The 16330-nt window shown below is 33.3% G+C and overlaps 1 protein-coding gene across 2 annotated transcripts; it reads right to left on the reverse strand.

Annotated features, from left to right (window-relative positions):
* Window positions 1–12792: 12792 nt before the first annotated feature.
* Window positions 12793–16130, reverse strand: LOC140863879 (protein NRT1/ PTR FAMILY 4.5-like). Of its 2 annotated transcripts, none has more exons than XM_073267650.1 (6): window positions 15860–16130; window positions 15678–15768; window positions 15349–15566; window positions 14465–14896; window positions 14179–14303; window positions 12793–13950 (listed from the first exon to the last, which is right to left on the reverse strand). In XM_073267650.1, the coding sequence occupies exons 1-6, from the start codon at window positions 15860–15862 to the stop codon at window positions 13023–13025; spliced, it is 1797 nt and encodes a 598-aa protein (XP_073123751.1). In that variant the 5' UTR covers window positions 15863–16130; the 3' UTR covers window positions 12793–13022. The 2 variants fall into 2 exon arrangements, with proteins under 2 accessions (XP_073123751.1, XP_073123750.1); XM_073267649.1 differs by having other exon boundaries at window positions 15678–15771.
* Window positions 16131–16330: the final 200 nt, after the last annotated feature.

A 16330-nucleotide genomic window follows, 5' to 3' on the forward strand; every position in this document is an offset into this window, starting at 1 on the left:
GCTCTGTAATTTTGCCGGGCATTTTAAAGATTTTTTTTTATATTTCCCTGTTTGGCTTTATATATATATATATATATATATATATATATAGTTTTTTTATGGTGCCCAACACTATATGTCCACTTCATACCCACCATGTGCAAGTCAACTCATTTATTGTATCGGTCAACTCATTTATTATACATGGCGGACATGAAGTGGGCATATAGTGTTGGGCACCATAAAAGAACTATATATATATATATATATATATATATATATATATATATATATAGAGAGAGAGAGAGTTTTCTATGATGCCACCTCCATGCCCACCTATGAGGTGGCACTCATCCATTGGATGAACCATTTGTATATGATTCATCTCATCCATTGGATGATTGACACCTCATAGGTGGGCATGGATGTGGGCACCGGAGGTGGGCAGCATAACAAAACTATATATATATATATATGGGAGTTGATATTTACACTCCATTTTTTGTTATTTGCACTCCATTTGTGAGTAAATTGGACACATATTTTACACTTGAAGTGGAGTGTAGATAACACAAAATGAAGTCTAAATATCAACTCCCTATATATATATATTAATATAATATATATATATATATATATAACTCTTGTGATGGTCTCACGACTCAATTTTGTGAGACAGATTTTTTATTTGGTTCAGCCATAAAAATATATTATTTTTTATGTTAAAAATATTATTTTTTTATTATAACTATGAGCAGATTGAACGGTCGGGTCTGTTCATCTCATAAATAAATACTAGTAAAAAGCACATATACGATGCAAGTGGAGATTAAATTATTTGTATAAATTGAAATATTTTTTGTAATTTTATTTTCTTATTCAATTTTTTATATGAAGTTAATATTATGAAAACCAAGAAGAGTTTAAATTTGATGCATGGTACCAGCAGAAGGTGCAGAGCCGAGCAGCACTTTTCATTTATAGAATATTATATATTGAAGAGAGAGATTTGATAAAGCAAAAAAAGAAAAAAAAAACGTGGGTAGGTTAAGGCAATTTTGGAAAAATGAAAAACAAACCAAAACACCACAGTTTTTATAAAATATTAAAACTTAACAAATAGTAAAAGATTCGTGAGCCAGTTTCACGTCAAACGTAACCATAATAAAAGTAATGACACGAATGGAGATACCAGGAGCATGTAGCGAAGGCACGTCGAGAATCATTAGAGAATTATTCAAAATTTTATAAACTTTATTAAAAAAAAAAAAATTATAAACGACCTAAAGTGAGCGTGTACTAGAAAATTGTTTAATGTCGCTGTTAAGGGGTTCAGCATGCAATTAAAAAGAATCAAAAGCATTTTAATGAAGTCTCGTGGTAATGAAATCAACTCATTTTATATTCCTACGACGGGATTAATTATATATGAGTTTGTTTTATCAAGTTTTATAATAATATCTTACTATATTATATTATTATATTATATAGTAGATATCATTTAATTAATTAACTTTCAATTAATTGTTGAAGGTTGATTTGAAATTATCATTATCTCCTAACTTAATTTCCAATAAACCAGAATTATTAGCCAAATTAGTCATCTTATATGGCTTCCTATTTTTTGGTCATTAAATGTTTTATTTTTTACCAAAATGGCACTCACTTTGTGTCCTTTATTTTTTTTATTATTATGAAAATGCTACTCACTTTGTAAAATTAATATATCTATTACGTTTTTGTAACTATATATTTGTTTATGAAGACGCTATATTTTTATGTATTTGTAAATTTTACAATTTATTTTATTTTTTTGTTTTTTCTAAAAACAACGGACTGTACGAGCACGCAACACGTGGAATAAAATACTAGTATATGCTTATCTCACAAGTCAAGTTATGCCGTGATATAATTTCGTTTTAATAAAAATCACGTTCTAATGAAAAACAAAATTAATATGTGATACGTACCACTGGTGTGTTGAAACTTTTAAAAGTAAAAAAGATAAATTCCCTACAAAGAAAAGCTCACACAAACAATGCCTATACAAATACTGCACACATCTTTGTTATAAAAGTCAAAATGTAAGATTTCTTTTCTGGAAAAAGTTGGAACCATATGCTTCCACCAGTAAAAGGCCCGTATACAGGGTGAAGCAACAAATTAAAAGGACTCCTCAAGAAGTCAATATTCTATTTTAATCATAGTAGTTTTTGGGAGTAGCTATAAATTTAAATTTGTATTCGACATTGACGTACCATATGTTTAAAACAGAATATGTTTTACATTATTATCCGGCATGTGATGCATGATTATATTTTCTATGATTTGTATGTGACATTAACATACCAAGTTGAGTTTGTTATCCTTTTGAGATAGTCTGTTGTTCTAGGGTCGCTCAATCCTAATGTTTTTTTGTACGATCGGATACCGTCTGACACCCATTGGACCAATGGGATAGCATGAGAGGTTTACCCAGGACGATGAGAGTCCAACATCGATTTCAATATGTGTGGCACCCACGATCTTCGGAGCAGCGTACGTATATTGGAGGCGCCTACATTTTGAGCATGATGTTTTTCGATCTTGATCTCAGTGTACCGATTCATTCATGTTTCATGTTACATGCATCATATAGACATGCATGTATACAGTATACTCATATTTACGTACTGAGTGTTAACGCTCACATCCCTACTTTTATCTCAAATACCACATTCGATGGGGCATGTTTGCAGATGGACCAGGAGCGAGATCAGTCGTTGGTCAGGTGAATAGAGCTTGGTAGCAGGGGTCGCCGGTGGATTTTAGTTTAAGTTGTTTTGGAATTCACTATTCATTCGACTGAGTTGTATATTATCTTATTAGGGTTTCAGTTAATTTTACCGATTGTGTTCTGCCGGGCTAGTATTATTTAAGTTTCTGCAGTAACTCTAACTATGATTTTCTGTTTAAGTTTAATCGCATAATTTTTTATAAGTAGGTGATCCGAAACAAGTAGTTGGTCAATACATATTTCCTCCATTTCAATTATACAGACTTCATTTTTTTCGATAGTCCCAATTATATAGTTAAATTTCTTCATTTAGTATCATTTTTATTGTTTTTAATGAATATTCATATATTAACTAAGTTTTGGAAAACACATAACCATATTTTGAATGAATTACGAAGGGAAAAAAACGAATTTTGTTTAAAAAATTTACCTTTCTAATGTTTTTTTATGTGTGTGAAAAAAAAAAACAAATCTCTATATTTGACATGGAAGGAGTATTGACTAGGAAAGTTATAATTTTTAGCCCTTGATGTAATTGACATTAATGATTCTTCAATAAAAAAGCTAATACATTTGACAGGTTTCGTTTAGTATACTTGATAAATGTGGCAAGGTGGGATGAGACATTTTTCTATTCATCTCTGGTTTGTCTCATTTTTTAGTTATTTCAATTTCATCAATTGACATATGATGATACTGTATATGGTTGTATTAGACATCAATATTCAACACGATGAACATACTAAATGAATTATATGAATAAAATTTTACATTTATATATTTTGACAATCATAATTGATTTAGATTTTACAAGATTATTTAAGATATTATAAAGCACTAAAAACAATATTTATATATTATTAATCTTTCTGCAATATTATTTATCCTCATTTAACGTGCTATAATTCATCTCTTACTCATCTCATCTATTATTACTTATGATATTTATATGAAAATAATAAATGGATAATATGAATCAGGAATCTCATTCCGATGACTCATAATTTATATGATAAAAGATAATAACATTTCAAGCTTAAAACGAAATCCCTAGCTAGATCAAGTGTTAACAAACTAATTTGGAACCAAAATAAATAAAATAAGAATAATTAACATTTCTTGGGACTTGGGGGACACCGCACATTCCTCCACCAATCATTGCATGACACGTGTCGAATCACCGACGGAAATTTCATTCCATTTCAGCACAGGTGCGTCAGATTATCATTCCCCTTCCTCGTGCCATTCGGTGCGGTGGCGTTCTTGTGATACTAACCAATTTTACGGGATGTTCTATGCTCCATCGGTGGATCTTGGCTTTTCATTTGTGTGGGCTTCATGCCCAATAAAGGGCAAATGCTGCATCTGATGAAGAGCACTCGGTGTAGCATAGAACCTGTCCAATTTATCCGCCCACGATTAAATTTGTCCTTTAAGGAATTATCTATTTTTTAACGCATTTTATTAAATGTTAGAGTTGGTAACGGGATGAGAATTATAATATAACTCAAATATTTATACGATAAGAAATATCGCATTAAAGAAAATATGACAAAAAAGGTAAGGCATGTCCTGTTCGATTTTTTATTTGTGAGAATAATTATGTGGTTGAAAGAGTGTTTTCAAGAATTTTTAAAATGTATATAGTCGTTTCCATTTCAATAATGTCAATTGTAAGTAACATGTACCAGTTAATTAAATCCTTTTCAGTCGTTTTAATTTGTATTAATTTTTATAATAAATTAATCATTTATTTAATAAAATGATTTTGATGGGATAATATTAATTGGACCACTACATTGAACACTAGTCTACCTTTAACCTTTGTACAGATTGATGAAGCCAAGAAAATGAGGCGGAAAGGTTGTATAATTATAAAGTAATAGAAAGGTGAAGTTCCTGCGGGCGTATGCAAACCCAAAGGAATTAAGTCTATGTTGTGTGTGTGAAGTTTTTTTACTTTTTACTGATTAACTATGTTATATGCTTAGTTTTATGCAATTATAACTCACACTTAATTTGATAATAATAATTTTTTTTTTATTTCTAAAGGAGCCCTCTTGCATTTTTTTAAGAAACTCATAATCACTATACTGACTTAACCTCTATGTTGACACAAAATCATGCGGATTACACTAAACCATAATTTACCATACTAGACAGATCACATTCGTATGACAGACTCGTCCGAAAATATGTTAATGAAACATCGAACTCATGAGAGCAAAAGCTTCTTAAATTAAAGTTAAAAGATTAAGGCTGGCTAGGGCAGTAGGGCCACCTACTGCAAGCGCTAGCTAGGGGTCTAGCCGCTCATTTTATTATCATCAATTTTTTTATTTTTTTTTTGGAATATCATTGTTTGAATAAGACCATTCAGTGCTACCCTTCAGATAGTTCACGAAAGGTGGATCAACGGGCCCAAATTTTTTTTCATCGCATATAAAAAAAATCAGTCTTTGATGTTAGCGCACTAGTAATCCCCATATATATAGTTAAAAAAAAAAAATCCCCATGTATATGTAGCCTAAATTAATAAACCATTTGAATATAGGTGTACACAAACACATGTTTATATCAAAAGAAATCTTCTGATGATCACGTCGATAATTGTAACCTATATTTGACGTACATATATCAAATTTAAGATGAGATAATGGGTACTTAAAAAACTGAGATATTAGATTCGAGATTTAAATATAACAAATATTTTTTACGGTGAAAAAAAAAAAAAAGAAGGGTGGCGGACAAACGGTGGTATGAGAAATAGATGGCACGCTGACGCATGTGAATAATTGGTCCCATTCCCATGCCCTCGAAATGTTTGCATCTTATATATTCATTTTGGCTCCTTTTTCAATGATATTGTCTATATTGGAATTTATTTTCGAAGATAAAGAATCCTGGTTGAGTTGATCAACTACTACATTTACAGGTGTAAATATGAATAGATTGTTATCTATTTTAACTACTAAGACATGATCATTTGGCTCGTTGCATAGGGCGATGAATAATAATGCATAATATAAGTATCAATTAATGTTTTATCCGATGAGTTGTCTTGAAAATATAAACGCAAGTAAATGCGTTTGTGGAAAACTTGAAATGATTAGTGAATTTGGTTGTGATGGTGGATTCAAACAAAGCATTCATTCATGATGATATGGAGGTAACATGATTAGATAATGCACCTACATCAGTGGTTAAGACTTAAGAGCACACCAGCTGGGATTAATTAATTAATTTTGATGTCACCATCAAACGAAAAAAATGATAATCTAGTTCATACGAAGGACTATAATAATAATTTAGGCAAGTGAAAATTTGTGTGTATATAAAAGTGGAGCATTTTTGTCTATCTATTAAATTGATGAAGTAATTAGTTACTCTAAAAAAATTCAACGTATTATTAAGACATCGTAAGAAGTAAGATATATATACTAAAACATAAATTAAATCATTTTATATATTGTAATATTTTTTTAAACAAATTATTTATTTGTAATTTAAGTGTGAGGTTTGTGGTTTCATGGACTCGTCATGAGATAATGAATACGTTATACGTAGGTCTTAGCTGTGACATCTCCGTCGCATTGATTGTGTTGGTTTATAATAACAATTAACTGAGAAACTAACAGGAAAACAATAAATTAAATTGCTTGTTATTTGGCATCCATATTTTACATGAAAAAAATTAATATTTACAACATCATATATTTATTAAAAATATAAATCACTCGTATATTCTAGGGGTGGAAAAAATACCGAATTCTCGGTATACCGATATTACCATATCGGAAAAATAACGAATTTATCGAACGTTTGGTATACCAAAGATTTTGGTACGGTATAGTAAGATAACGATATCGAATTTTTCGGTACCGTAATGATATGAATTAAATTTGAAAATTTTAGTATATACTTTAATACCGGAAAACCGAAATAATATATAAAAAAAATTAAAAATATATAATATTTTAAACAATAAATTTTTAAACATATAATGTATTTTTTTGGTATAAAATGATATACATCGTTATCATACCGAAATCTCGATATACCATAAAATTTCGGCATAATTGGTATGCTAGTTATATACGCCAAAATTTTCGGTATGTCGAAAGTTTTGGTACATATCGATATAAAATTTTCTTATACCATGATATGCGATTTTCGTTATGATACATTACGCCATACCACCCCTAATATATTCAGCATGTTTTGGAAAATGAAAATAAGACTTTTTTTTGGTTTCTTAAACATTTAGAAACTTTCGAGCTAAAAACTGAATCTTTCGAATAAATGTATAATACTTTTGCATAGTTGTTTTTTAAAAAGGAAATAATTTTTTATGATGTATAAATTATAATGCCATATATTATAGTAAATTTTTTTATAAAAAAATTATTAGATGATAATTATTTTATTTTTATTTTGTAGTATTTTAATTTTAATTTTTTAAAAAAGGAAATTCATAGCTAAATTATGTACACAAACGATCTAGATCTCGATGCAACACACGTCCATCTATAATCCACAGTCTATATAACTTTTTTATTTTGTTGGATTTATATTCATATATATTGATATAATCAAAAATTGTTGTAACGCGATTGAAGAAAATACGGATTGTGAGAATTGGTCCACTTCGATTTAACTGAATGCTGCTAACTGAGTGGGACGTTCAGCAGAGAGTAACTGAAGACCTCGACTGGAACTTGGACGATTGAAGCCAAGAGGCAAATTAAACTGATGATACAGTCACGACTGGAGACTCGACTGAGACTGATAGGCAGGTTTCGACTGGAAGAGTAAAAAAGGATCAATTGAAGCGCTAGTCGCATCTCGGTTGGATATCAGTAGCCGACTAGAAGTATCAGGAGACTGGGAGTGTCAGTTCAGTTAAGAGTCAAAAGTTGATCAGTGGAGCTGAAGTCAACGTTCAGGTCAACAACGGTTAATGAATCAGTTGGGGATTGCAGAAGTGGTTATAACAGAATACCAGATTTTGTTAACGGTTATTTCTCCAATCTTCGGGAAGCTGATGTACCTATAAATAGGAGATTTGAGACAAGATGAATAAGAGAGTGCTATGCTTGTATTCTGTTCAGTTGTCCCTATATTATGTAGTGGTTTTTATCTCGGTTGAGTAGAGAGGATTTGTAGTGACCCACACCGTGATCACTACTAATCAAGAACTTACGCATGCATTTAACTTAATTAAACAATAAACAAATTTAAACAGCGGAAAACATAATCAGGTACAATTCCAAGGAAAGGAATCTGTAAATACTTTGTTATACAACCATATTGAATAGCTGTATCAAGACATAATACTTAAAAATCCCACTGGAACCTATCTCCACCACTGCTGCATCCTGCAACTAAGGTCTTCCTGAGCCTTCTGCTCCATCGAGTCTGAGACCTGCCCCGTGGAATAGGCCAATAGAGTGTCCAAAAACAATACGAGGACGTGAGCATAAAACGCTTAGTACGAGAGTATGAGTATACAAATATTATATGTGCATGTATGCAAGTGTACGGGTACCAAGACACGAGGCCAAGAAATCCTGCTCATAGACTGGGCCCAAGGTATATAGCACGATGCGCCGTCGCATCAGAAGGTAACTCATATACCCAGTGAATAATAATGACCTGATCACGAGCCCACGTATCCAACCATCCACTACATGTAGGGTGAGCACCCTACTACTGACTATCTCAAGAATACATGTTCAATATGATCATGCATGAAGTATAATAACGTGGCATAATATATGCAGATAAAATCATGTCATATAAACAATGCAACACATAATACATGCATACTCAGTCAGGGTATCTCAAACAGTACTTTCGTACTTTAATTCTACTAGGCAAGCTACACCAGCTCTATGTCCAAGCTTATAGTCCGCACTACAATGCAAAATACTCATGCATCATAATCTTATTATAAAAGTCTTAACTAAGCTATAACATACTCCCTATTTTCTATAAGGAGCTAGAGTTATACCTTCGTCCGTCGTCAGTCCTTTGTTGTCGAATGCCCCAGAACTTGGGCACAACTCCGCTACGACTTCTGGAAGCCTCGCCAAGACCCCGTCCCTCACCAAAGAAGGCTGAAAAACCCTAAAACCACTAAGAATTCGATAGAGATGTTGGTGAATTGGTGCTCAAATATGAATCTCAGAGCCTATATTTATAGGCATCGATCGGAGCCTCCGATTCCTGCGATCGTAGGTTCCGATAAGCACCGAGCCCCACGTATCATGTTTCCTTGACATGTGTCCTTGCCAGCAGATCGGATATTCTGAACTGTGATCAGAGCTTCCGATCTCCACTGATGACGTCATCCTGCTGACGTCACTAATTTGACACTTGGCTGAAGACGATCGGAGCTTCCGAACTATGATCGGAGCTTCCGATCTCAATGCAGTTCGGACCCTCCGAACTATGTTAGGTGCTTCTGAACTGTCCTTAAACTCGGAACTCTCCGGGCTATTTTCGAACGTTCTGAATCCATTTTTCAATTCTATTAATCACATATAAATTTCCTTAACCATGATTTATTTAATCTAAGCATGATTAGCGAATTAATTTTGTAAAATGGAACCGAACTACTACAAAATTGTGAATTGTAATCGATCAGTTTGTAATTCTTGGTGATAGTGGATTGATCCTCAGGTCGAGTGGATGTAGGATTGATTTAATCGGAACCACTAAAATTGCTTTGTGTTCTTTTCTTGTTGTTTGATTGCATGAGTGTGTTGTGTTCATTTTCAATTATTTGTTACTTTAATCTTGTTGGTGAATCTCGATCCAATTCCGCATAATTGTGTTGAACTCACAACACGGATAATTCGTGGAGATCTGGGTGGTCAGATTAGTACTTGAACAAGTGCGGGGAATGAATTTCGTGGCTCGTACCTACATCAAAAGCAAAATGAGTAGCATCGAGGGTTGTTTGATGAAGGTATTCCGCCGCTCAAATCAGTATTTACCTAGTAAAAATTATTATAGTCGTCCGTGGATTGTTACATACATCATGTATTTTTTTTTATTTTAATTGAATCCTAGTGAGGTGATCGTGGTATTTTTTTTATTACATGATTATATTCCTTTTCCCTTTTTCCTTTTTCTTTTAACACAGAGATTTGCGTTATTAGATCAAACAAGAGGATGTATGGTCCAACTTTACCATAATAGTCGCCGATAAAATCAAGGTACAAATGTGTTGCATTACATAAATTCATGTTATAATAATAAGATAATTGCGATATATCTGTATCATGTAAGAATAATTAATTATAATTATACATAGCTAATCACGCCAATTAACATGTTATAAATATTATATAATATGATTTAAAAAAACATATATAATTATAGGTAGTTCTCTTGTTAGACGATTTTACGAATATTTATCCGTGAGACGGATCGACCTGATCCATATGTAGAATGAAAAATAATACTTTTAATATAAAAATAATATTTTTTCATGGGTCGCATCGATTAAGAAAATTTCATGAGATTGTTCTCTACTTTTCTTCCCATTCTAATTTTAATATGTTGCAAATTTGAACTATTTTATGTATGTTTCACAGTTTCAGTACACCAATAATTTTAAATATTTTATAATTTATCTATTTTTATGTGATTCGAGGTATTTTATTTTCCGATATGCAAGTGCATTTATCTTGAGAAGAGTTTTTCATCTCCTCTCACAAAACTCTAGCTATATCTCTGATTATTATAGTGGGGATTCGCTAATAGAATCCAGACTTTTCTACTGAGAGAGATTTATGTAACTGTATCAAGTGAAACAACTTAACTATATTTATATTAATCATAACTTAATTTGCTTCGAATCCACAAAAAAAGGGGTGAAATTCTAATTTGCGTGATATTTCATTCTCAGAATATTTAATGAAATATTCCTTTAAAAAAAATTATTTCATGCAATAACATGGCACAACATACGGAAATGCACATATGTTTATGCTTGTAGAGACGAGTTGCACTTGGGTTGTTTAGCTAGGTCCATTTCAAAGAAATCATGTTAATTTCTGAAAAGATATTATTCCTGGCCCAATAGAGATTGGGCCCATTTTAATTATTTCTTCTACCAAATCCAAATATATGTATATGCATGTTTAATAATATTTCAAAACCTTTGGCAATCCATCCAACTTTTTCATGGCCAAAAGGGACTTCGGCGATGAATTATGATTAACATGATTGGGATCAAATGTCAATTTTAGTTATAATGTATATATTGCAGTGTAATATTTTTAATCATGTAATTTTCATCCCCAATGACTAATATCTTTGTTAAATTTAAACAATTACGTGGTTAACAAAAATCTCTCATATGTTTAACGTCATTATAAAAATTTAAAACGATATTAGCCACTTAATTACAACATTATTTTGATGACAAAGATTAAAATTGACCGTCAAAACATAATTCCATGATTATAACCGATTTGATGAAAGTTACGGATTATTCGATGCTACACCTGGAGTACTTTTCCCCCATGATGTGGTCAAATATTAGTCCTTGGATCATCCACAAACATGTCAATTTCCATAAAAATACAAGGGACCCACATGATCTAATGGTGTTGAATTAAGGGGTAAAACACTCCCGGTATAGCATAGATTAACCCGAAAGTTACATGAGTAAACATGACGTACCTCATTGACATCAACACATACATCACTAAAATCGATATTTTATCATGAACATGATTATAATTTGTGCGACCGCTGGTGAAATTGTGATTCAACATCATCCTTGAACTCGAGACCTACCCCTATGATTTTTGGGAAGATTTAGTTAAAGCATCCTTAAGTCGGTCCCCACAACAAAATGCGTAGTCTTCGGCGGATTGAAAAGGAATAAGACCATACGAGTGGCTAAATGGTAGCATTATGAATTGAAAGTAGGTATTGAGGGGACGCTTCAAAGTTCACTAGTCTTTTTCCAGGGTCATTATTGTTATACATCTTTTCCAATTTTTCTACTCCAATAACGAGATATAATTTTTACTATATATTTTTATTTATTTTCAAGCAATATACTATTTTAGGTTAATTAATTTTTTTACTTTCCACTTTAATTTTGAAAATATTAGAAAATAAATCTCAATTACCTTCATCACACATATAAACCTTGCTACATATATACACAACACACTCTCCCAAATCGATGGAAGGCAGCGATGATAGTTTACTCCTAGTCAGTGTTCTAAAAGGCTTTGTCTAGACCCGCCTAGGCGCTAGACGATTGTCCACCGCCTCGCTTTCTTGCTATAGGTTATGTCACTAGGCGTTGCCTGCCTAATCTCCCGCCTTGGGTGTCGCATAGGCTGACAGAAATCGCCTAGGCGGTTACTATTTTTTATTAAAAAAATTAAAAATAAAAAACTAAAAAAAAGACGCTGAGCGAGAAACGAACACAGAAAGAAAGAAGCGAAGAAAATAAAGTCAATCAAAAAATTAAATCTCATATTACATATGAAGACTTGATATCTATTAATATTTATGTTGTTGTTGTTATTATTATTATTATTATTATTATTATTATTATTATTAAAATTTTACAAGAATTTCGTACAAAAACTGAAAAATGTAAGACATAAAAATTATATTTTACAGTAAACTCATTAATATTTCAAATTATTTATTATTTAGATTTTTAAAAAAATGTTGCAGCTAGGCGCTAGGCGGTGGGTCGCCGTCCGCCTAGCGCTTTTTGGAACATTGCTCCTAGTATAATAATATTTGTTTCTTATTTGTTAAACAAATACATATATATTTTTTGGTAGTAAATCAGTAAAACAATTTAAATTGAACACATTTTTTTTGAACATGTACAATTGATTGAGCAAATTATGTCTAGTAAGTTGTCACTTCATTTCTCTCTTGTTTCTACAATTTTTTTTTTTTATAGAATATTTAGAAATCCAACAATTACTAGGAGAGGGACCTGTCGATAGAAAAAGAGGACCAAAAAAGAATAATAAAAAATCCATTCATATTTACTATTATCTGGCAGAATAAATCTCCATTCCCTCAAAAAACATTTTTACAACATTATTGTAAGTGAGTACATCTAAGTATCAATTCAAGCCAATATAAGATCATCAAAAATCACAGCACACAAAAACCCACAAATAAATTAATAATAATAATAATAATTGGAAAGGCCATCAAGACTATAACTTTACGAAATACCATTTAAGTTTCATGTAAATATACTATATCAATCTTTCCCATTCGTCAGCTCCACGGCGGAGCCACCATTTACAGCCTTCGGCAGATCTTCCTCCGCCACCGCCTTGAAGAGAGGATTGATGGACTGGGAAGTTGGAACAGCATTCTTATCGGCGACTTTTGCGTTGTTTTTGTATTCATACCATGTCGCGAAATACAGAAAGCAGAGAAAGTTGAGCCCGCTCAAGATTGCTAAGAACCAAAAGAACAGATTCAAATTGTTCTTGTCCAAGTCTTGTCCATACAACCAACCCTGTTTGCTTGGCGCGATTCTTTTCGTTACTGAATTTATAACACTCACAAAAACACTGCTCAAGAAATACCCAAAAGATTGTGATATATACGTAAAAGAGGTTGAAAGTGACCTCATGCCAGTAGGAGCTTCTTTGTAGAAAAATTCAAGTGATCCCACTAAAGTAAACATATCAGCAATACCGAATATCCCGTATTGAAATGCCAGCCAAAAAAGGCTAATGGGCTTCAACGGATTCTTCAACGAATGATTTCTTCTCTTAACTTCTATCACTCCGGCCACGGCCATGGACACAGCTGAGAGAACTAGGCCAACACCTATTCTTTGAAGCTGTGTGATTCCAGATGGATGCTTTGTGAAATTACGAATAAAGGGGATGAAAAGACGATCATAGATTGGAATGAGGATGATCATAAAGAGTAATGGGATGATGGGGATTGAGGCTGCAGGGACTTGGAAAGAACCAAGATGGGGATCCATTCGATAGCCTTGCTGAACTGAGAAGGTTTGTAGCTGTGCCATGCATGTGTTAAGTAGGATTGTACTAGCAATAATTGGCAGCATTCTTGTTAGGACTTTTACTTCTTCCACTTGTGTTATTGTGCAAACTTTCCAAGGGGAGGGCTCGGCATTTCGATGGAGAATCGCTGCTTTGTCCAGCCACCTACAGTTGACGTCATGTAAAGATATAGTCAAGGATGTGGACATGATCAGCATATATATGTTGGTAGCATATTATACTCCTAATTCAGTTTGGTTTTTCAAACAAAATTCATAATTCCATGTTACAATGATCAAGGAGACAAATCTGTATTTGAGAAGGGATTCAAATTCAGCTTAGGTAAGAGAATGAACTATATATACATGACACGAGACAGGTATATAAGACTACCTAAATTGATTGGTATGAACAATCTTTTGAGCTGCCGGGTCCGAATCTTTCTCATTGATCTCATATAGCTCACTAGTGCTCGCTGGAAGCGACAACCCGCGATTTTTTATTGCCACAACAACAACCTGCCCACAAAAAAAGTTGAATTCAGAATCACAACTCTTATATCACAACCAGCATAAATTCCATCAAATAATAGTGGACCGAGTGTACTTAATTAAATAATGCAAGATAAGATGCTTGATTTAGCATAGGAACAAGGTGCAAGAAATGCATATATTTGTACCTGTATAATTCTTGCAAGAGGACTTTCTCGTGGGACTTGAAGGCGAAAGAACGGTTTTCCAACCGCGAGAAAGATAAATCCGACGGCTGAACCAATAGCACAAGTAAGAAATCCCTTCCACCAATTCTGATTGTTCTTGTTAGTAGCAAACCAAACAATGACAGTAACACCAATAGACGAACCAACAACAGTACTAAGCAACAGCCAGTTGAAATAGCTAGCAAGACCCTTGGCTTCTTTCGGGTTTTTGGCATCAAATTGGTCAGCTCCAAGTGCTGGAAGAGAACCCTTTACCCCACCAATACCTAACGCCAAGATACACAAAGATGCATAGAAATAGACAGCAATTCCACCTCGAATGCAACTTGACTTGCCGCAAGGTTTCGGTAGTAAATTATCATCATGAGCCTGAATTGTCATCATTGATAGAGCCTAACAGATAAAGAACAAGACATAATTTCTTTAATTATAAAGAGGTTCATATGCATAGTAGCTCACGAGTCACATCAAGCAAGAATTCAAGAATTCGTACATTTCAAAAACTTTAAACCAGATGGAATGTTTTCTCACCAAATGGCAAATATCAATGTCATGACATTGATATTAGCCCTCCGGTGTGAAAAAAGATAAAATAGTGAGCAAGACCAAACTTAGTAGCATCAAAATCATAACAGGTGACACTGGTTTGCCTCAATTTTTAGAAATAGTACTGTAGCCCAGAGAGAGGACCGCGTGGCAATTATTGTTCCCAAATTATATCTAAGCTAAGTTAGCTTACTAAAAATTTCCATTTCCTCGTAATTTATTCAATGATTCTTCAATTATCCAAAAAGAAATTCACAAACAGATTCAAGACAGGGACATTTCAATATAATTCGATTTACCAACACTTCAAGGAAGCCGAAGATTAGGCAAGTCTTGAATCTGTTAATGTAAGTATCTGAGATCAAACCACCAACAATAGACAACAAGAAAGCTGATCCCATGAGATTTGTGAGAGTGTTTGCTGCACTAGACAGATCAAAGTGCATCTTCAACGAGAAGTAGAGAACCAAGCTCACTAAATTCGCAACAAAACCCATATTGTCCAATGCCGCCAAAACTACACAAAACACAAGAACAAGACATCAAATCCTGCGCTAATACGTAATTCTCACTGACCATTCGTGCAAGAAAACACTCATCAAGAACCCAAAAAAACTAATCTTGGTACCGAAAACGAAGGAAGCTGCTCTGAATCCTCCTTTCCCATTGTTGACTTTCGATGGGCTCAAAATGTCGTACCCCGTCTCCATGTTTTCCCCCTGCTTGAATGGGGAAACAAATCAATTAGCTTAAAACTCAAAAAACCCATTTCCAAAGAGAGGGCTTTTCAAGAAAATCTGCAACACTCACCATGGTTGGGAGTGAAGAAATGGCGGCTTACTCAGCAAAGGCCAAAAGCCCAATTCGTGGGGTGCTAGATTTTTGCTAGTTACGAGAGAAAAATGAGTGTGGAAATGCAAGAGAAATGGGGGGAGTGGCTTAATCATAAATATAGGCCATAAAGAAAGGTGCATATAACCTCCATTGACATGTAATTGATCGCTTTCTTGTTCTCACTGTCTTTTTTCCCTCTCTCTCTCCAAGAATTCATGATTAGGACACGAAATACTAGTGGAGTGGTGATGTGTGAGTTGGTGTTTGTGTGTGGGGGTGTGGGCACAAAGCTAGCTAAGTTATACCATTGGAACATGACTTGAGGTCTTAGCCTACACATCCAAACAAATCAATCCAACTTTACAAGTTTTGGGGTTACATTTTTTTGACATGCTCCCTAAATTATCGAATTCGAGCCGAATTTATGTATAATTTCGATTGAAATTT

The sequence above is a fragment of the Henckelia pumila genome, chromosome 4, assembly GCF_033568475.1.
Source record: "Henckelia pumila isolate YLH828 chromosome 4, ASM3356847v2, whole genome shotgun sequence".
Lineage (NCBI taxonomy): Eukaryota > Viridiplantae > Streptophyta > Magnoliopsida > Lamiales > Gesneriaceae > Henckelia > Henckelia pumila.

What these genes read in the sequence shown, in the direction of transcription:
- LOC140863879 (XM_073267649.1), bottom strand. An exon ending in TCGGCTTCCTTGAAGTGTTG is followed by an intron (nt 14,897 to 15,348) that starts GTAAATCGAATT and finishes TTTATCTGTTAG; the next exon opens with GCTCTATCAATGATGACAAT. An exon ending in CTCTTGCAAGAATTATACAG is followed by an intron (nt 14,304 to 14,464) that starts GTACAAATATAT and finishes TTTTGTGGGCAG; the next exon opens with GTTGTTGTTGTGGCAATAAA.